Source organism: Scyliorhinus canicula, chromosome 4 (genome assembly GCF_902713615.1).
Source record: "Scyliorhinus canicula chromosome 4, sScyCan1.1, whole genome shotgun sequence".
Lineage (NCBI taxonomy): Eukaryota > Metazoa > Chordata > Chondrichthyes > Carcharhiniformes > Scyliorhinidae > Scyliorhinus > Scyliorhinus canicula.
The window spans coordinates 118,773,031-118,795,575 of record NC_052149.1 but is presented as its reverse complement, the minus strand read 5'-3'; the positions used below and the strand labels follow the sequence as shown (position 1 = coordinate 118,795,575).

At 53.0% G+C, this 22,545-nt stretch overlaps 1 protein-coding gene across 1 annotated transcript in view; it reads left to right on the top strand.

Annotated features, from left to right (window-relative positions):
• The first annotated feature begins 19,537 nt into the window (after window positions 1-19,537).
• The window catches only part of LOC119964923 (olfactomedin-like protein 2B), a 53,699-nt gene continuing 50,691 nt past the window's right edge, over window positions 19,538-22,545 (top strand). The window contains exons 1-2 of the mRNA XM_038795102.1: window positions 19,538-20,020; window positions 20,661-20,924. Coding sequence (XP_038651030.1) covers window positions 19,808-20,020; window positions 20,661-20,924 — 477 coding nt within the window. The 5' untranslated portion in view covers window positions 19,538-19,807. The remainder of the gene's footprint in view (window positions 20,021-20,660; window positions 20,925-22,545) is intronic.

The following is a 22,545-nucleotide window of genomic DNA, read 5'->3' as shown; positions in this document are numbered from 1 at the left end:
CTAAGTTTTCTGATGGCTGGAGATGAGGTAGGCGCAGGCTCTCCATTGCATCAGTTTTTGACCGTGGCCAAGATTGCATCATATAGAAGGCAAGTCCCTTTCTCGGTGACACTTGATCCGTTTGATCTCCTGGAGAGGTTTTAATCGCCGAAGGGGACTGAGGAGGAATTTTCAGACTTTATTTTCCCTTTACTGGCCTTGGGTTTTTCTTCTGGCATTTTGTCCCTCAGATTAATCAGGTGGGCTGTTGATCCTGTGGTGGAGATAGTGTGAAGAAGTTGGGGTTCAGAGGGGAGGTGCAAGGGATTGGAATACTCGTGGTTGTGGTAAGGGGAGTGCGGTTCAGGAGCTGACTAGTTGGGGGGGGGCGGTGGTGCCCAGAAACATTGTGGTTGGGACAGCCTTGTGGGACAGCTTGTTTGGGTGTGACTGGTTGCAGAGGTTTTTCAGGCCAGCACCTGGATGCAGGAAATAGGTGGGAAGGCCCTCACATTCTGTATCCATCAAAACCACACCTTGATAGAGCTACCAGGCTTCCTGACCCTTGGGGAGTTAAAGGTTCAAGCCTGGACGAAAATGAAACCTGCAGCCTCATTGTCGTAATTGATGTACCATCTGTCCCCCTTGGAGCGGGACGGTTGCCACTCCACCTTCCAGCCTCATTTTTATGAGATTAATGAAGATGGGCTTGAGTTGGCAAGCAGATTTCTTAGGCCCCAAATTCGACCCCAACACACCCCCTTTTTTAGGTTAAGATGATCCCCATCAACTTTGTTTCTCGAACCACAGTTTTTGCCTGCGTTTCTGTTTGTAGTTAAACCTCATGGTCAGCACAACTTCCGATCTTCACTAAATGTAACATTTTTTGCAGTATTCCTGCTAACTGGAGATTCCCGGAATAGTAGCCTTAAAAATAAACCACTATGGAGATAATGCCAGAAATCTGAAGAATTACATCGTACAAACACCTCACCGACAAAGGATCCTGGCTTGCAGAGCGTTTTATTCGGGGGTAGGGGAACTGTGTCCTTGATTTTAAATCGATAAATCCTAGTATTTTGATACATATTTAGCAGTTATGAATAGAAACGATGCCAGGCCTTGAATTTAATATTCAGAACAAATAGATAGGAATGTAACATTTTTTAGGTGAGCACCGATTATTTAGTTTGATTGTACTGGGATCAATGGTAATTCAAGTCCCAATATATCAATTTGGGCAGTAAGCACCTGGAGCTAATTTAAGTTTGGCTGGCATTACAATCCCGTCTTACCTTTTCAACTTTTTGTTGTGTCCTGTGTTAGTGCCCTTGTGCCTTTTCAATAAAAACAAAGCTACAGTAGAAACAGACCAAACATCTGAATGAGTAATAGAGGCAGAGATACAAAGAGATAAACTGGCAGCCAGGAAGAGAAACCTGGCTGATAATTTCATCCCCAATCTAGGCAAATTGCAGTGCCACACTGTGTGGGATGAACTACCTCAGCACAGGACCATAAACTGACAAAGTTATAGAATCATAGAATCCCTGCAGTGCAGAAAGAGGCCATTCAGCCCATCGAGTCTGCACTGATCCTCTGAAATAGCACCATCCAAGCCCCCCCTCCCCCCCCCCCCCCCCCCACCCTAGCCCAATAAACTCTTAACCTAACCTGCCCACCTTTGGACACTAAGGGCAATTTATCATGGCCAATCCACCTAACCTGCACATCTTTGGACTGTGGGAGGAAACCAGAGCACCCGGAGGAAATCCACACAGACACGGGAAGGATGTGCAGACTCCACACAGACAGTGACCCAAGCCGGAATCGAACCCAGGTCTCTGGCGCAGTGAGGCAGCAGTGCTAATCACTGTGCTACTGTGCCGCCCCTTACAGTGAAATAAATCAAGTTATTGTTTTTATCAGCTCTTGCCCAACCAAGCCCTCGCTTTTTACTTAGAGCTGTCAACTCAACAAAAGGGGGGATGATTTCCAGACTAGAAACCTGAGGTGGAATTTCACAGTGGGTGGGTGGGGTGCCTTTTGCTCTCCTTCCTGTTGAAAATATCAAAATAAAGCCTACCCTGCGCTAAACAAGCTGAGAGTGGGATTTCCATTGCTCAGTGGGAGGCAGTGTCACTCTCTTCAGAGCTGCCAGCCAATCTGATTAACTCTTGCAGCTCTGGCAGTCCCAAAAGTGTCAGAACTGAATAGTGTGTGCTGCTGAGATTGCAAGTATCATCACGAAGAAAAGGAAATAGACACCGCAGTGAGATAATTTGGGTCTTTTAGTGTTGGGATAGATTGGGAGTGATGCTCGATCAATGACTCCAGAAACGAGATTGGATGACAATTGAAGGCTTTATTGGACTAGATGTTTCCCCCAGCAGCGCAGGTACATAATGCAGCAGCTGGGGAGACACAGGCTCTTATACTCCGCCTTACTGAGCGGAACCAGCAGGCAGGTTTCACCAATGATATTGCTGTCTCAGGTACCTCCCACACCAGTGGTCTTACAGCATCAACCTGGGTACCGTAATACCCCTAATACCGACTACCACATTCACCCCTTGTTAAAAAAAAGAGCCCGGTGGGGGTGATGGCCTCGCGTTATACAGTGGTAGAGGTTGAGGTTATGGTGGTACCGGGTATACATTAGTACAATGTTTTGCCTCGTTACATGTCGCAACTATTTACATTATTTATTTACATTCAAAATGAAGCGATTAGTCGATCGGGGGCCCTGGTCGTCCTCTGCGATCGTCGCAGTTTCGGCGGTGATGCAGGCGCCGGCTCGGGCATCCGTGGCTCCGGGAGCGTGACTTCGGTTTCTTCGGCAACTTCATCACCCCTAGATGGGACCAGTGGGAGGACTGATCCGCCTAGGAAGGGGGCCGCTGTGGGGTGCGCTGGTGGGAGGGAGGGTGGGGGTGGTGGTGGGGGTGTGGGTGGGGATACAGTGGGCGCCAGGTCCCGAAGGGAGATCGTATCCTGTCAGCTGTCGGGGTACGCCACGTAGGCTTACTGAGGGTTAGCGTGGAGGAGGTGGACCCTCTCGACCAATGGGTCCGACTTGTGCGCACGCACATATTTGCGGAGCAGGATGGGTCCAGGAGCTGCCAGCCAGATTTGGAGCGAGGTCCCGGAGGCCTTCTTAGGGAAGACAAGGAGACGTTCGTGAGATGTTTGGTTGGTCGTGGTACACAGCAGTGATCGGATGGAATGGAGAGCATCAGGAAGGACCTCCTGCCAGCGGGAGACTGGGAGATTCCTGGACCGTAGGGCCAGTAGGACGGTCTTCCAGACCGTTCCGTTCTCCCTCTCTACCTGTCCGTTTCCCCGGGGGTTGTAACTGGTCGTCCTGCTCGAGGCAATGCCCTTGCTGAGCAGGAATTGACGCAGTTCGTCGCTCACCGAAGGGAACCCTTAGGAAGTGGTAGAGCCGCCCATCTGCTTCGAATGCAGTGTATTTACGGTCGCTAGGGCAGATGGGGAGCTTATGGTAGGCGGACTTTAGGTCCACCGTGGAAAAGACCTTGTATTGTGCAATCTGATTGACCAGATCAGATATGCGGGGGAGGGGTTACGTGTCGAGCTGCGTATACCTGTTGATGGTCTGACTATAATCGATGACCATCCTGTGCTTCTCCCCGGTCTTTACAACAACTACTTGAGCTCTCCAGGGACAGTTGCTAGCCTCAGTGATACCTTCCTTCAGTAACCGCTGGACTTCCGACCTAATGAAGGTCAGGTCCTGGGCACTGTACCGTCTGCTCCTGGTGGCGACGGGTTTGCAATCCGGGGTGGGGTTCGCAAAAAGGGAAGGCGGCTCGACCTTGAGGGTCGCGAGGCTGCAGACAGTGAGGGGGGTTATAGGGCCGCCGAATTTAAAAGTTAAACTTTGGAGGTTACATTGGAAATCTAACCCTAGGAGTGTGGCAGCGCAGAGGTGAGGGAGGACTTTGAGGTGAAAATTTTTTAATTCCCTTCCCTGGACTGTGAGGTTCGCTACGCAGAACCCTGTGATCTCTACAGAGTGAGACCCGGAGGCCAGGGAGATTTGTTGATTAACTGGGTAGATGGGAAGAGAACAGTGCCTTACTATGTTGGGGTGTATGAAGCTCTCTGTGCTCCCAGAGTCGATCAGGCAGGATGATTTATGGCCATTGATGAGCACGGTCGTCGGCGCGGTCGAGAGCGTTCGGGGTCGAGACTGGTCCAGGGTCACGGAGACAAGTCGTGTCAAGAGATGGAGGTTTTCTTCGGGCGATGTGTGGTCATCCGAATCGGGGTCCTGAGACTCCAGTCAAGATGGCGGCGTCCACTGGTCGCACATGGCCGGGCGTGTGCAAGATGGCGGCGCCATCCATCGCACGTGGTCCCTGGGGAACAAGATGGCGGTGCCGGGGCAAGCATGTGGCTCGGGAAAAGGAAGATGGCGGTGCCCGCTGGCCGCACGTGGCTCATGGAGAGAGTTGTGGTGGCGATCCCGGTTCGCCCCTGGGGACCGCGGCGACCGCCTGGGCCTGGCATACTGCCACGAAATGGCCCTTTTTGCCGCACCCTTTGCAGGTGGAGGAACGGGCTGGACAGCGCTGCCGGGGGTGCTTGGCTTGCCCGCAAAAATAACAGCGGGGACCCCCGAGGTTGCCTGGTGGTCGCGCAGCACAAGCTTGTGGGGGGATGGGGGATGCCTCGGAGTCGGCCGCGGGGGGGTTCCACGCTGCCCAAGGGGCTGCCGCGCGGTCGGGGACGTACGCGCGGGCGTTTGGGGGGGCCACATCCAGGGAGCTAGCAAGGGCCCATGCCGCCTTGAGGCCTAGTGTCTCTTGCCGCTGACGGATTTGGGAGGACAGCATTCCTGCAACGAATGCGTCCCTGATTAAAAGTTCTGTGTGGTCGCTGGCTGAAACTTGCAGGCAGTCACGGTTCCTACCTAACACCAGGAGCGCACGGTAGTATTCATCCAGCGATTCCCCGGGGATTTGCCGCCTTGTCGCTAGCAGATGTCGGGCGTAGACCTGGTTTACTGGGCGAATATAGTGTCCTTTCAACAGGGACATCACGGCCTCAAAATCGTCAACATCCTCGATGAGGGTGTAGATCTCTGGGCTCACCCTCGAGTGAAGAACTTGCATCTTCTGGTCCACCGTGGGTGTAGTTGGGTGTACTCTCACCTGCCTGCCCAGCTCAATTGTTTCATGGCATGGCCAGTGTGAAATACATGTCAGTAGGCTTGGCAACAAGCCTGTTAATTATTTATTTAAAAATAGTGGTCCATCTGCAGACCCCACTATATTATGAGGACCAGGTCAGGGTTGGGAGGGACTGTGTGGGCTTACAACCCTTCACATTACCCTGCTGAAAACACATCCAGCTTGGGGGCTGTTGTGTTTAGTGTTCGATGTCCAGCAAGGAATCTACCAAATGACTTGAGTATTGTCCAAACCAAGATCTTTATTGAATCACATGTGGAAAGTTAGCAATCTGTTACAGAGCAAGTTATCATGGAGTTTATTGTAGTCCTCTGGAACTACACCTAGCACGACTGTCCACTTGTAGGTCTTATTACCATCTCCCTGTGACCGGATGTGTCCCCACTTATATTGGAGTGCCTTGTCACATGTCTTGAGACTTCATGGTGTGTCTGTGCTGCCACCTGCTGGTTGGAGGTCGCACCACCAGCCATCTATGATATTGCTTACAGACATATCACCACAGGGGCCATCTCGTGCTTCAGCGCCTTCCAGTGTATTGAGTCGCCACATGCTGCATTTCACCAGATCGGTCTGTCCGCAAGGAATCTATCAAACGACTTGAGTCTTGTCCAAACCAGAATGTGTCCCCACTTATATTGGAGTGCCTGTCACATGACCACTGTCTTGAAACCGCATGGGGCCATCATATCCAGCCCCTGAAGGGTTCCCCAGATATCCTGGTGAAATTAAGAATTGGACACCTTGAAGTTTTTTTTCAGCAGGTTTCCATCTAAACCATGGGCGGGATTCTCCGACCCTGTGCCGGGTTGAAGAATCGGCTGCGGGGGGGGGGGGGGGGGGGGATTCACACGACGCCGTTCCGCCGATTCTCCAGTAACTGGAGAATTGCTGCCATTGGCGCCAGCACGGTTGGCGCAGCGCCGGTCGGGGGCCGTTGAAAGCGGCCCCCCTGCCGATTCACCACGCGTGATGGGCCGAGTGCCCGCTGAGATAGGTTACATAGAACATAGAACATAGAACAGTACAGCACAGAACAGGCCCTTTGGCCCTCAATGTTGTGCCGAGCAATGATCACCCTATTCAACCCCACATATCCACCCTATACCCGTAACCCAACCTTACTTTTTTAAGGACACTAAGGGCAATTTAGCCTGGCCAATCCACCTAACCCGCACATCTTTGGACTGTGGGAGGAAACCGGAGCACCCGGAGGAAACCCACGCACACACGGGGAGGACGTGCAGACTCCGCACAGACAGTGACCCAGCCGGGAACCGAACCTGGGACCCTGGAGCTGTGAAGCATTTATGCTAACCACCATGCTACCGTGCTGCCCACCGTTGAGTCTCGCCGGCGCGGTTCACGTGTGGTCCTACCCGGTGGGACCTCGGCGTTCATGCTGCGGGGGGCGGCCTGGTTGGGGGGGGGGGAGGGGGGATCCGAACCCGGAGGGGGCCTCCATGGTGGCCTGGCCCACGATCGGGGCCTACCGATCGGCGGTCTGGCTTGTCCTGGTAGGGGCCTATGTTCCTCCGCATCAGGTCCTTGTAGCTCTCTGCCATTTTGCATCGGGGCTGGCGCAGAGAAGGCAACCCATGCCCATGCGCGAATTTGCACCGGCCGTAGTGCATATGCGCGAACCGGCGGCGTCCGTTCTGACGCAGGTATCGGCAGCTGGAGCAGCGCGAGGCTCTCCAGCGCCGTGCTGGCCCCCTGTGCGGCACAGGATCGCTGCTCCTAGGGGCCTATTGACGCCATCGTAAAACACAGCAACATTTATGACGGCATCAACACTTAGCCCCAGGACCAGAAAATCCTGCCCCAGAATCTGTGGGGAGTGAGGAAGAGTTTATGGATTAGCGAAGGAAAATTGCAGAGTGGAGATCATAGCTGGTGTGGGGCAGGGCAGCACGGTGGTGCAGTGGTTAGCGGCGAGGACCCGGGTTCAATCCCAGCCCTGCATCACTGTGGAGTTTGCACAGTCTACCCGTATCTGGGAGGGTCTCATCTCACAACCCAAAAAGATATACAAGGTAAGTGATTGGCCACACTAAATAGCCCCTCAAGGGGAAAAAGTGAATTGGGTACTCTGAATAATTTTTTTTAAAATGGTTGGTGGGGGGTTGAGGGAATTGAAATCATGGGGCGGGATTCTCCATCTGCCGAAGCCGGATTTGGCGGAGAATCAATTCTGACGCCGAAATCATGGCGGGTGCCAATTTCACGCCAAGTCGCATTTCTGCATTGCTTCGACAGCAGCGGCCATGCGTTCCAGAACGGCCTTGTGGCTGATGTGACCCCCCCACGTGATTGGGGCGGTGCCCAGGCACGGACCGCCATTTCCGCGGCCTACAAGGCTGCCACCTTGTTGCGCACCCCACTGACCACTCGCCTTGGCCTTGGTTCTGCACCGCCCCCCCGGTCACCCCACCCTCCGCCGATACCTCCCCCGACCAGAGGTCCCCATGGTACCGGGCACTAACGGGGCCAGGGGTGCGGGAATGGGGGGTGGGGATATGCAGGAGCAGAGAGGACATAGCCCATTGGACATAGTTAGGACAGGGGTACGCACGATGCTAACATGTTGGCCTTTCACCCTCTGCAATGAATATTGGAATACAACCAGTAATGGTGGCTTTCTTCCTGGTCGCCGCCCCGCTGGGGAATGCACTGCGGCTTACGAGCACCTGCAGATGACAGGCCATTCTACACAAACAAAAGGGGGTCCATTCGATGAACATAATAATATGCAGCTGATATGTGACCATCACTTGTGTGTCATACACGTCTGCACCCGATACCCGGGCAATGTGCATGACGCCTTCATCCTGACATACTCAACGATTCCCAGCCTCATCGAGATGCCCCCAGCTGGGGGGTTGGCTGCTGTGTGACGGGTTATCCGCTGCGGTCGTGGCTGATGATGCCTATCCGAAGGCCACAGACTGACTTGGAACCCCACGACAACGACACCCATGCAGTTACCAGAGGCGTGATTGAGTGGTACTTCGACATCCCAAAGATGCGGTTCAGATGCCTGGATCGCTCTGGAAGGGCCCTCTAGTATAACGCTGAGAGGGTCACCCGCATCGTGGCGGCCTGCTCTGTTCTCCACAACATCGTGTAGCAGAGGGGCGATGTGCTGGAGGAGCAGGATGAACACCAGGCCGCGTCCGACAAGGAGGATGTCGGGGAGGGCAAGGATGGACAGGACATGGCGCCCAGGCAGGCATGGGAGGCCGCACGACGTGTGCGGCAGGGCCAACACGCACGGGACGCTTTGATTGCCTCTAGGTTCACCGACTTGGGGGAGTGGGGGACTGGCAAGGGGCACGAACACTGCACCCCCCGACCCCCTACCCCTGCGGCCACGCTCCACCTGCAATCCCCTCCGTGATGCATACCTGCCGCACTACGGGGGTGTGGGCCCTGGGTTGCCAGTAACAGTGGGTGTGGTCCATAGGATGGAGGATGATGACAACCCATTATGGGATAAGCTCTGGTGCTCCACATCATTTGACAACGTCTAACTCCTGCCCACGGTAGCATTGCTCACCGTCCACCTGGGTGATCCCTGCATGGGAGCTGGCCATTCCATCACACGGTGCCATCGGATCTCTGGGGACAGTCGTGCGGGAGGATGGGGAGCTCAGCCCACCCAGTCTGCCCATTCCTCCCTCTCCATCCGCAGCCCCTCTCTGGCCATCCCAGACTAGCCCACCCCTCACACCCATCTGACAGAGCACCGAGGCAAATATATGCATATACGTGCCCTAGGCCCTATCACAGTGCCCTGCACCCGTACCAATTTAACTGGTGTCTAACTTTCTGACCTTACGGGCCTAACACTATGCCGAGGTGGATCCCCAGACGGTACATCAGAAATGGAGGTAACCTGCTGATTCCCGCCCTGTGACCTGGCTCCTCGTTGGCAGCCATCTTCTGGGGCGACTGGGCCTGGCTGTTCGGATGTCCCAGGTGGCGAGGTGCTGCTCTGTTCTGTCCACTGCCCACCAGATTAACCAGGGACAAGGAGAGGGGGGCGGGGGGCTGGGGGTGGGGAGTCTGAGGTGCTGCAGTGTTCCGGCACCTCCCCTGCACCATCACCTCCTCCTCCCCCGATGGCCCCGAGGTTACTCCATGGGACGTGGGTGCGAGCGGAGCACCCCCGCCACCTGGCACTGCCAGTCCTGGAGGCCCGCTCTGGTTTCGACCAGGGTCTGCATGCCCGCGGCCATACAGCACAGGGAGTGGTCCAGCTCTGTCTGGGACTGTGCCACATCACGCTGTGACTGTGCCACCACCTTCTGGGTCTGTGCCACACCAACCAGTGACTGAGCCATCTCCCTGTGGGACTGGACCACTTCCCTCTGTATCTGCGCAACGTTGGCCAGTGCTTGGGCAATGCCGCTGACGTTCTCAGCCATGGGCTGCTGTGACTGGGCTACAGTGTCCAGGTGACTCTTGCACATGGCTGCCTGTGAGAGGGCAGTATTCTGAGATAAGCTCTGGTGCTCCACATCATTTGATGTCTTGGGCCTCAGCTAGCGCCTGCAGAGAGTGCCCCAGGCCTTGGAAATGCTGATCCATAGCCGCAACCCTCGCCCCCAATGCCTCCACTGTGGATGCCACCGTGCGGTGTTGGCCTGGGTGGCACGCATTGTTGCATCACCTCCCGCTCCTGCACGCGGTTAGACTCCTCCAACTGCAAGTATTGGATGCTCTCCGACAACCCCTCGTGTAGTCCCTGGCTCTGCCACTGCATCTTCACTCTCAATGGGACTGTCCATTCCAGAAGCCCGAAACCCCTCTGGACAGCAGCTTGTTCCTGGGGTCAGCCTGCCCTCCAACTGTCCGCCCTCTCGGGTGTTCCTACCTCCACCTGATGTACTGGAGCAGCTGTGTGGTGCGCACCAGAGGGTGTCCCAGGAACCTCTTCATTAAAGTGCCCAACAGAGTTGAGCGTCTCTGGTATGGTGGAGGGTATTGGAGACAGCTGTGACGGGAAGTCAGTGTCATTCTCGGACTTGAGCTCTGGGGTGTCTTGGGGCACAAACATAATATGGCTCCCGTCAGTGTTGGCGTCCTCGTCACTTATCATCTCCGGAGTGGGGGGGTCTCAGGTTGTGGCATTGACTGGGGGTGGGGGACACCAGATGGACCTGCCCATTACCAACAGTTTGTGCAAGTCACAAGACAAGACGCATGAGTAGACCGTGGGCTGGGGGGGGTGTAGTGGGGGTGGTGTTTGGGTGAGGATAGGGATGAGGGTGGTTTGGGGGTGAGGGGCTGGGCATGTTGTGGGGGTGAGTGTAGTGTTGGGGGGGGGGTGACAGCCACGGGGAATTGCACTCAGCGAGGTCTCACTTCCTCGCCCGCGGGCGACCTCCAACCCGACGACCTCCCTTTGCTCAGAGCTGCCAATCAAGTCCAGGGCCTGCTGCTCTGCCGCAGTGAGGGGCTGCAGATCCGGTTTCCCCCTCCACTTTTCTGCCACTCTCGTATGGGACGGCCTTCTTCTGGGGGAGCGGGAAACAAAAATCGACAGTGTTATACAGTCCGACGCATGCAGCCCAGGGGGTGACTAGTTAGTGGCCTCAGTGTCCCGGGCACCCGGCCATGGTGGCCGGTATGGGTGCCGGAATGTGATGCAGGGTGGGGGTTCCTGGTGGGACAGGAGCATCACGGATGTCTGGGACGGGGTTGGTGCCAGGGTTGGTGTCACGGGCACAGTGCTGCCTACTCATCCTGGCTTCCCTGAGGAGATTGTGCCGTTTTTCCTGTACTGATGGTGCTACTGGTGGTGCTGACCTCCTCTGCCACCAGCGCCCAGTATCGGCGAATGGCTGGCTGCCTCCTTCCTGAGCCAGGATACAGGGTGGCTCACCGTTCCTCCACGGCTTCCAGGAGGGTCTCACTGGCCAATTCACTGAGTGTCTTTAAGACAGAGATAGATAGTTTCATGATTAATAAGGGGATCAGGGTTCATGGGGAGAGGGCAGGAGAATGGGGATGAGAAAATCTCAGCCATGATTGAATGGCGGAGCAGACTCGATGGGCCGAGTGGCCTAATTCTGCTCCTATGTCTTCTGGTCTTATGGTTCTGGCCTTTGCCTCCCCAGTAGGATGGAGACGGATTTTGCTGGAGTGGAGATTTTGCGGCTTCCAAAGCCGGGGGTGTAGGTGAGCGACCTGGCGGAGTTCCTAAGTTTGGAGAAAATCAAGTTCACCTTAAGAGTCAGTTGACGGGTTTGCCCATTGATAGAAGCTGTTCAACAACGTTTTCAACGAAAATTGAGGTGTTAGCTGTGTGTGTGCGTGTGGGGGGCAGAATAATGGGGAAAGCAGGTCAGGAGGGAGGTCGTGGCATTCAGGTAGTTATTTATTTTTTATGAGATTTCTGTTTGTTTTTGCTCTTGTGATGGTTCGTGTTAATGTTTATATAAATGCCTTAATAATTTTTTTAAAATGTCTGCGTTTGTGTCCCAATCTATTTGATGTTCTTTAATAACTTCCACATTTTTACATATTGACTTGAACCCTCAGCCCCAATGGGCAAATATAAAACCAATAAATGACACTTAATTTGACAGGTCTCAGTTGTTTCACATATAGGCGGTATACAGACCAGGCCAGGTTAGTGTATGATTTTCCTCCCCAGGTGGAGAGAGCTTAGATGACACCATTTGAATGAGGCGATGAGTTCCTCAATTTGCCTTGTATAATATAATGTTGCAATTGCCAAACAAAATAAAAAGGTCCAGGGAGAGCTGCAGGAACCATCGGTCCATAAATAGGTGTTATTTTTTCCCTCTTTGAATATCCTTTCCTCCTGTCCTCAGAAGCTGGTTCTCACTGGGCTGTGGTTCCAGGGGCACCTGCAAAGAACTGTTACCTGGAGCAGAAGCAAACAGTCGCTGAATTGCAATTAAGAGTACTATCCCTGACTAATTGCACTTATTTTCTGGCCCAGGCCGATGGCAGTTCCCCAGTGACTGTGATCAAATAATTTAGCAGAGACTGAAAATAGCCCACCACTCATTTATGGTGGATATTTATCTTCCTTTTCTTTGGGGAGTTATTTTCATCTTTTCCCAGGTAAATCATTTCCCAGGTAAATCGTCGATCTGCAGTGCCATTCTGTCGACCGTGTCAGTGGGTGTCAGTCAGTAATTGACCTGGAGGACTTCCGGTGGCGGCGATGACGTAGGAAGCCGCACATTTGGGAGCTCCCGTTTTAAACGGACTTTTCGGCTCTTTTTAGAGCCCAAAACGGAAATTTCTCGACATCACCCGGTGGGAGAAGGTGTGCTGATCAACTTTCCCCGCAGTCCATGACTCGAACTCAGAGTGGAAAGGGGGAAAAAAACGGCAGCAGCTCCCCAGAAAAAACGGGGGAAGGAATCCAAGATGGCGGCCGGCGGAGCTCCAGAGGAATGGAAGCAGTGGGCCCTGGAGCAACAAGCTGCTCTCCTGCGCTGTTTTGCAGACTTCAAGGCTGAGGTACTGAGCTCTCTGCAGGAAACGAACAGAAGGCTCTCGGAGATTCAGACGACCCAGGGTGCTGCCATCAAGGAGTTGCAGACGCAGGCCACTGAACGAGAGGAGGAGACCGGGATCCTCATGAGTAAGGTGAAGGGACACAAGGCACTCCACAAGAAGTGGCAAGAACGCTTCGAGGAGCTTGATCACCGCATGAGGTGGAAAAATCTGCGGATCTTGGGCCTTGCGGAGGGGCTGGAGAGGTCGGGCCTGACAACCTACGTGGCTACGATGCTGAACTCGCTAGTGGGGGCCGGGTCTTTCCATCTGCCCTTGGAGCTGGAGGGAGCCCACAGAGTACTGGCCAGGAGGCCGAAGGAGAATGAACCCCTGCGTGCGGTGCTGGTGAGGTTCCACCGGTTCAGTGATCGGGAGTGTGTGCTGCGCTGGGCCAAGAAGGTGAAGAGCAGCAATTCGGTGAATGGGGTAGTACGGATCTACCAGGATTGGAGTGCGGAGGTGGCTAAGCGGCGGTCCGGGTTTAATCGGACAAAAGAGGTGCTTTACAAGAAAAAGGTAAAGTTCGGAATGTTGCAGCCTGCGCGCCTGTGGGTAACTTAATCGGACCGGCATTATTATTTTGATTCCCCGGAGGAGGCGTGGGCCTTTGTGCGGACGGAGAAACTGGACTTGATCTAGGGGTTGGGGGTTGCGGGTCGGTTGTAATACTTTATTGCTGGATTCTGCTGTTGCTGTGTTCTCTTTTTTTTTTGTACTTTTGCAATTTTTATATGGTTATTTATGGGGGTGTTGTTATGTTATTTTTTTTTGCTGTGGGGCATTGTTTGAGTTTTGTATCTTGCGGGGAGGGTTGGGGGGTTTGTTGTATTCTATGTCGGGTTGGGGGTATGGAGTGGGGCTGGTATTTGGGAGCTGCGTCAGAAGGGTGTGGTGGGGCAGTGTGAAAGCGCGGGCTTTCCTCTGGTTTCCCGCGCTGCGGGGCTGGGGGGTGAAGACGGTGACGGGGGAGGCGGGGCCTTAACTGGTTCTTCCCTGCGCTGGAGCGGTGCCTGGAGGAGGGATAGATTGGGGGAACGATCCCACTTTGGGAGGGGTCGGGTTATTGGTGGGAGTTTCCGGGGTCAGCAGAAGTTAGCTGACCCACGGAAGTACAATGGAGGACGGTTCGTGGCTAGGAGGGTTCCTAGCCTGGGGGGGAGGGGGGAGGGGTGGGGAGAAGGGGAATACCGGGTTGCTGCTGGCAGGGTCAGGAAGGAGCTGGTGTGGGCCGGGGGGACAGAGGTGAGGTGTTGTCGCTGTGGGGACTGGGTCGGGCAGGGGGTGCTGGCCTGGGGCGGGCAGTTGACGGGTTATGGCTAGTCGACTGGGGAGGGGGGGACGGGTCGCTCTCTGATTCGGTTGGTCACCTGGAATGCAAGAGGATTGAATGGGCCGGTGAAGCGGTCGAGGGTACTTGCTCATCTGAAGGGGCTAAAGGCAGATGTGGCAATGCTTCAGGAGACCCACCTGAAGGTGGCGGACCAGGTCCGCCTGAGGAAGGGATGGGTGGGGCAGGTTTTCCACTCTGGGTTGGATGTGAAGACCCGGGGAGTGGCGATTCTGGTGGGGAAAAATGTGTCGTTTGAGGCATCGGAGGTGGTGGTGGATAAGGGGGGTAGGTATGTTATTGTTAGGGGCAGGCTACAAGGAGAGAAGGTGGTACTTGCTAGTGTGTATGCCCCAAATTGGGACGATGCGGGCTTTATGAGGCGAATGTTGGGACGGGTCCCGGATCTGGAGGCGGGAGGTCTGATCATGGGGGGGGACTTCAATACGGTGTTGGATCCTTCACTGGATCGGTCCAGCTCTAGGACGGGTAGGAGGCCGGCGGCGGCCAAGGTACTGAGAGGATTTATGGACCAGATGGGTGGGGTGGATCCATGGAGGTTTGTAAGGCCGAGGGCACGGGAGTACTCTTTCTTCTCCCACGTACATAGGGTCTACTCTCGGATAGACTTCTTTGTGGTGAGTAGGGGACTGATTCCGAGAGTGGAGGAGGCCGAGTATTCGGCCATTGCAATCTTTGACCACGCTCCGCATTGGATAGAGTTGGAGATGGGGGAGGTGCGGGACCAGCGCCCGTTGTGGCGGTTGGATGTGGGGTTGTTGGCGGAGGAGGAGGTGTGTAGGAGGGTCCGGGCAAGTATTGAGGGGTACCTCGAGGTGAATGATACGGGGTAGGTTCAGGTGGGGGTGGTCTGGGAGGCCCTGAAGGCAGTGATTCGTGGGGAGCTGATATCTATCCGGGCACACAGGGAGAGCAGCGAGAGGAGTGAGAGGGATAGACTGGTGGGAAAGATGCTGGAGGTAGACAGGAGGTACGCAGAGGCACCAGAGGAGGGACTGTTGGGGGAGAGGCGCAGCCTGCAGGCTAAATTTGATTTGCTGACCACTAGAAAGGCGGAGGCACATTGGAGGAAGGCACAAGGGGCAGTGTACGAACATGGTGAAAAGGCGAGTAGGATGCTGCTCCACAAGCGGGATGCGGCTAAGGAAATTGCTGGAGTGAGAGACAAGAGTGGGAATGTGGTGCGGAAGGGGGTAGAGGTGAATGAGGTCTTTAAGGACTTTTACGGGGAACTGTACCGGTCGGAGCCAACAGGGGAGAGGAGGGGAATGAAAAGTTTCCTCGACGGGCTTTCTTTCCCGAAGGTGCAGGAGGAGAAGGTGGAGGGGTTGGGTGCGCCGATTGAGCTGGAGGAGCTAGTTAAGGGGATCGGGCAGATGCAGTCAGGGAAGGCACCAGGGCCGGATGGGTTCCCGGTGGAATTTTATAAAAAGTGTGTGGACCTAGTGGGCCCCTTGCTGGTGCGGACACTCAATGAAGCATGGGAAGGGGGGAGTTTGCCCCCGACAATGTCGTGGGTGCTGATCTCGTTAATTTTAAAGAGGGACAAGGACCTCCAGCAGTGTGGTTCATACAGGCCCATATCTCTCCTCAACGGAGATGCCAAGGTGCTGGCAAAAATCCTGGCCACCAGGATAGAGGACTGTGTGCCAGGGGTTGTACACGAGGACCAGACAGGTTTTGTGAAGGGAGGGCAGCTGAACACGAATGTGCGGAGATTGTTGAATGTCATCATGATGCCGGCGATTGAGGGGGAGGCTGAGATAGTGGTGGCGCTGGATGCGGAGAAGGCCTTCGATAGAGTGGAGTGGGGGTACTTATGGGAGGTGTTGGGGAGGTTTGGATTTGGTGAAGGGTTTATTAGATGGGAAAGGCTGCTATATGAGGCCCCGATGGCGTGCGTGGCCACGAATGGGAGGAGGTCGGAGTACTTCCAGCTCTACCAAGGGACCAGGCAGGGTTGCCCCCTGTCCCCCTTGTTGTTTGCACTGGCAATCGAGCCGCTGGCGATGGCGTTGAGGGATTCAGAGAGGTGGAGAGGTTTGGTGCGAGGTGGGGAGGAACATAGGGTATCGTTGTATGCCGATGACCTGTTACTGTATGTGGCGGACCCGGTGGGAGGGATACAGGGGGTGATGGAACTGCTAGCTGAGTTTGGGACCTTTTCAGGTTATAAACTAAATTTAGGCAAGAGTGAAGTGTTTGTGGTGCACCCTGGAGACCAGGAGGAAGGAATTGGTAGGCTCCCGCTTAGGCGGGCAGGGGAGAGCTTTAGGTACTTGGGGGTGCAAGTGGCCAGGGACTGGGGGGCTCTTCACAAACATAATTTCACCAGACTTGTAGATCAGATGGAGGAGGAGTTCAAGAGGTGGGACATGCTGCCATTGTCGTTGGCAGGGAGGGTGCAGTCCGTCAAAATGACGGTGCTTCCGAGGTTCTTGTTCCTCTTTCAGTGCCTGCCCATCTTTATCCCCAGGGCCTTCTTTAGGGGAGTGACTAGCAGTATTTTGAGCTTTGTGTGGGCACATGAAACTCCGAGAGTGAAGAGGGTGTTCCTGGAGCGAGGGAGAGATAGAGGCGGGCTGGTGCTGCCCAACCTTTTGGGGTACTATTGGGCGGCCAATGTGTCAATGGTGCATAAATGGGTGATGGAGGGGGGAGGGGCGGCGTGGAAAAGAATGGAGATGGCGTCATGTAGAGGTACGAGCCTGGGTGCCATGGTAACGGCGCCGTTGCCGCTCTACCATAAGAGGTTTACCACGAGCCCGGTGGTGGCGGCGACCCTAAGAATCTGGGGACAGTGGAGACGGCATCGGGGGGAAACAGGGGGCTCGATGGAGGCTCCATTAGGTTGCAATCATCGGTTCATCCCAGGGAACAGGGATGGGGGATTTAGGGGGTGGCAAAGGGTGGGCATCAGTAAATTGAGGGACCTGTTTATTGGCGGGAGGTTTGCAGGCTTGGGGGAACTGGAAGATAAATTTGGGCTTCCCCAAGGGAACATGTTCAGATACTTGCAGGTAAAGGCGTTTGCTAGGCGACAGGTAGAGGAGTTCCCTTTGCTGCCCTCGCGGGGGCTGATGGACAGAGTGCTTTTGGGGGTGTGGGTCGGAGAGGGGAAGGTGTCTGACATCTATAAGGTAATGCAGGAGGTGGAGAAGTCGTCAGTGGAGGAGCTGAAGGCTAAATGGGAGGAGGAACTCGGGGAGCAGATAAAGGGCGGGACTTGGGTGGATGCCTTGGAGAGAGTCAACTCTTCCTCCTCATGTGCGAGGCTGTCTCATCCAATTTAAGGTGCTGCACCGGGCCCACATGTCCGGGACTAGGACGAGTAGGTTCTTTGGGGGTGAGGACAGGTGCACCAGTTGTTCGGGGAGTCCAGCGAACCACGCCCATATGTTCTGGGCATGCCCAGCACTGGAAGAATTCTGGAAGGGGGTGGCGGGGACGGTGTCGAGGGTGGTTGGTTCCAGGGTCAAACCAGGGTGGGGACTCGCGATTTTTGGAGTTGCGGTAGAGCCGGGAGTGCAGGAGGCGAAAGAGGCCGGTGTCCTGGCCTTTGCGTCCCTAGTAGCCCGATGAAGGATCTTGCTGCAGTGGAAGGATGCGAGGCCCCCAAGTGTGGAGACCTGGATCAGTGACATGGCGGGATTTATAAAATTGGAAAGGGTCAAATTTGCCCTGAGAGGATCAATACAAGGGTTCTGTAAACGATGGCAGCCTTTTCTGGACTTCCTGGCTCAGAGATAGGTAACTTGGTCAATAGCAGCAGCAACCCGGGAGGGGGGGGGGGGGGGGGGGGGGGCGAGGCGTGTAAGGGGGGGTGTTCCTTATTGTAGTTTCTATTATGTAGCTTAATATTGTGTTAATTTGCGTTGTTATTAATATGCTTTGTTGTTCATGGAGGTGGGGGCGAATGTTTATGATTGCTAATATTATTGTTATTTTTGGTATTTTATTATGGTTCGTTGTTGTATAAATTCAAAATTTTTCAATAATAATTATTTTTTTTAAAAAAGTAATTGACCTGGAGGAGGTGCTCAAGAGCAGCCTCAGATCAATCTTCTTTTCATCTCTGGAAGGAAGTCCCTAAATTCTGCTCAATGCCAACTTCCGACAGTATGACTAGGAGACTCAATATTCATAGAATTTACAGTGCAGAAGGAGGCCATTCGGTCCATCGAGTCTGCACCGGCTCTTGGAAAGAGCACCCCACTCAAGGTCCACACCTCCACCCTATCCCCATAACCCAGTAACTCCACCCAACACTAAGGGCAATTTTGGACACTAAGGGCAATTTAGCATGGTCAATCCACCTAATCTGCACATCTTTGGACTGTGGGAGGAAACCGGAGCACCCGGAGGAAACCCACGCAGACACGGGGAGAACGTGCAGACTCCGCACAGACAGTGACCCAAGCCGGGATTCGAACCTGGGACCCTGGAGCTGTGAAGCAATTGTGCTAACCACAATGCTACCGTGCTGCCCATATCCTTGAAATCTTTGCCCCCAATACATTTTTGCATCTGAATGCAGAACAAACAGGACATACATTCCATTTGTACGATTCTTATTCGAAAATACTTTCAGTGCTGATCTGCTTTATATGAAGATAATTTAACTATGAATAATTCCTTATAATTTGCTTTCAGGAACTGGTTTTAATTACAATGTACTTCTTTGTAGCATTCGTGATAGTTTTGATTGATAAGACACTGAGGCAACACAGGTTCTCCATGTCACGTTTTTTTCTGATACATTCAGATAGAAGACAATTATCCAACACATATCTGAATGATTTCAAGTACCATTTTCGCCAAAACCATTAGAAGTCTTAATTAGCAGTGATGGGACTAGGCCATTGAACTCCTCAATCCTTCTCCACATTTCAATTAGATGATGGCTCTGTTCCATGTAATTGCCTTACCTCACTGCCCTTGGTACACTTTCCAACGAAAATCTGATGCTCTTACTCTTGTAAGATCCAATTATTTCAACATCAATGGCTGCCGGGGGAAAGGATTCCAGATTTTTACTACTCTTTGTGTGAAAGATTCCCCTCCTGAAAAGCTTCGCTCTACCCTGAAGATCACGTCTTCCTGTTTAACAGAGGAAGTGGTTTCGATGTACCTACCCTGCTGAATCAATTTTAAAACATTTTAAACAGGAGAACCTAAAACAACAGAACTGAAAGCCATTATACCACAAAATATGTCCATCCATCTTGAAGAGTATGGAAGTATGTCCCACTTTATTTTTTCCTCATCTTCCTTTGCTGTATCCTTGCTGGGTCTGGACTGTGGCTGAGATTCTTCAGATACAAGTTCCACGTTTCTGTATTTTGTTCTCAAGGCTATTACACTTCCACCAACATCCTGTTGACTATTGGCAGTCAGACTCCTCCTCGCTTCCATCAGTCCATTCAATCAGTTGGAAGCTACGAGGTGCCCCGGGGAGTGAAGTGCTGTCTTCACATAGGCATCTGCGGTGTGTGTGTGTGTGGCAATGCAGAATTATCTGTACAGCTGATGATTATCCTACCGCCTCATCCCCCTGTGAAGGAACCAAAGCACTCTCTGGAATATTTAAGATTTGTGCCTGCTGGTTATTTTTTTTCGAGGGAAGCGGGGAGGGAAGAGTTCGGCGTTCGCTTTCTGGCAGTTCCTTGGCAGCTGCCAGCTTACATTCGGCAAATCCCTGCCACCGCCTTGGGTAATGACTGAGTGCTCCTCTCTGCCGGCGGCGAAGATGCTGTGGGGAGCTGTCTTCGTCTTGGGCTTCGCTCTGTGCAGAGGACTACCGGTCACCAACATCACCGGGAAAAATCCCAAACCGATGCCAATCGTTTGGGAAGAACCGAAGGGCGAAACCGAAGCCAGGACATCGGCAACTGAATCGGAGAGACAGGACAGCAGCATCCTGTCAGAGGTAAAAGCAGCACTTCACCACAAAACCAAAACAACTGCAATAAGTGCCCGCACCTTTGACAAAGCGCTAGCAAAAAAACAGAGCTGACGGGTCTGTGCTGCTGGATTTCATGAGGAGTTAATGATCTCTTTTTCCTCAGATGTTATTATTTCAGCCTACCAGTAAACTTGCTGGATGTGTGCAAAGACGCTTCCAAGCTTTCGTTTTCATTTCGGTTTTCCTTGCGAATGCAATTCGAATTGGGGGAATTGCTCCCGAGGCGGATTGTGTTGAGAAAGGCGCGCACCTCTTGTCCCTTAGAACCCCCACACCTCGTCAATTTCAATTCAGTGTTGCAAACATGTTCATTTGCAAGTTATTTGAACTGTCTGATTGTTTGTGCAGGAACTTACAGCTGGGGCTTTCCCACCTGGCTAACTCGATTCAGGATAGAAAGTTGTATCCAACAATGTTACAGTCACAAGTAACAGAAACAAGTAACATTCCCTAAAACAGCGGGCACTCACTGTTTAGACAGAGCCCCCTCCCTCCCCAGCCCCTGTGTGTTACCACAGCCGTCAAGACCGCGCCTTTGCTGCTTCCTTCACAGTTAGCATGTTTGATGTTCTCTTTCTCTAACTTGCTCTTCGCTCGCCTCCAGTTGCTAGGGGACTATGACAAAGTGAAAGCCGTATCCGAGGGCTCGGACTGTCGCTGTAAGTGTGTTCTCACGCCCCTGCGCCAGGACGCCTGCCACCGGATTCAGGAAGGCACCGCCAGGCCGGACGATGCGTTCACGGTGGAGACCATCAGCTCGGGACCGCACTGTAAATGTACCTGCCTGGCCCCATCCTCGGCTCTCAATCCCTGCGATGGGCAAACCACACCGCAGAAGCTCCGGGAAGCGGAAAGCAACAGTTTCAAGGTTGGTTGCAGGGCTGAACAGGCTGCACTGATGGGTAACAGCCAGGACAACTTGGCAAACTTCAGTGAAGGAGGGAGTGTGGGGCAACGAACAAAAGATAATTGATCATAGGCAAACCAAGATGCACTTGAATATACACACTGCATGCATGGGTCGCCCACTCCGATCGCATAAATTCATGGTCAGAGTTTTGCGGCACAAAACGAGGCCCTTCAGCCCATTGCATCTGCGCTGAAATCAAGCACCTACCTGTTCTAATCCCATTTTCTAGCACTTGGTCTATAGCCCTGTATGCGATGGCATTTCAAGTGTTCATTATGGAGCCGTCATCACCTCTAATCCCCTTTGCCATTACTCAGCCCACCCACACTCCTCACACAAATAGTAAAGCAGACAGATTAGTTGAGGGGTGGAATTTACCCAGGTGCAGGGAGTTTAATCCCCTGAAAGTGAGGTAGGGTCAGGATCACCACATCCCACCCTCTTCCGGGTTTCACTGGGACAAAATTGAATGTCAGTGGGAACCCCTTTCGATTGTTCAGAAATCAATATTTATGGATGGTGACTGAGGCATGGGAGCGAGGGGGCAATTGGCTGAGGGTGTTGGCTGCTTAGATGGGAATGCGAGGTGCCTGCACTGTATAAAATGAATGGAGCTGCAAGTCATGTTGTCCCGAGGAGCATTGTGCAGGAGAATGCTGTTCAAGTCAGCGTGTGGGTCTTGACACCCCAAAGTGTTATGCCTTTCACATCTCTCATCCTCCTGAGATTCTGGATTCTCTAAGCATTTGCTCTCAAAGTTGGATGGCAACAGATGGGGTAAGCCTCCCTTGGTTGCCCCTCCATTCCTGTGGTTGATGCTGCCTCAAAAATCCAAGTGATGGTGAGCTATTGGAATCCATGTGGTAGTCCCATTATCCTCCCTTTTACATTATCTCAACCAGCCTCCCTGATAGGTTGGGAAAGCCATAAGCGAGATTATAATGCCATGGCTCAGTGAAAGATCCTTACTAAAGCTTGGTGTTAGTCAACCAAGTTCCTGACCCCCAAATGATCCCTCTGTTCTTGGAGGTGCTGAATCCAGAAAATTTCACTCTGTGTTTCTGATTGGATTATTGTTGATAATCTTCAAAAGTACTTAACTGGCTGTAAAGTGCTTTGCGATGTGCTGTGGTCTTGAACGGCACTATATAAATGCAAGCCCTTAAAATTTTATTTACGAGATGGAAGAATACTGATCTGATTCCATTCCACATCCCATTAATTTTACCCCTTACTATATGCAGTGAAGTTGGTCATGGAGGATTGCAATTTCACATTACATGCCCTTGGCATTGATAATGTTGGAATTGGTGTTGAGCCAATGGAAAATATGAACTTGCCCTAACAGCAGTTAGTTGCACTCTATAGTTATCCCACAGCATTGTAAAATAATGTTACAAATAACCAGGGATGTCAGAACCATATGTTTTCATTCTACACTGCATTAGGCTAGTGGAAACCATGCTCAAGGTATAAAAGTGACATTGTTGCCATTATAGGGCAAGGGGAGATCTGCTGCCCCCGTCCTTTCAGATGGTAGTGGTTATGGATTTGGAAGGGGCTATCTAAGGAATCTTGA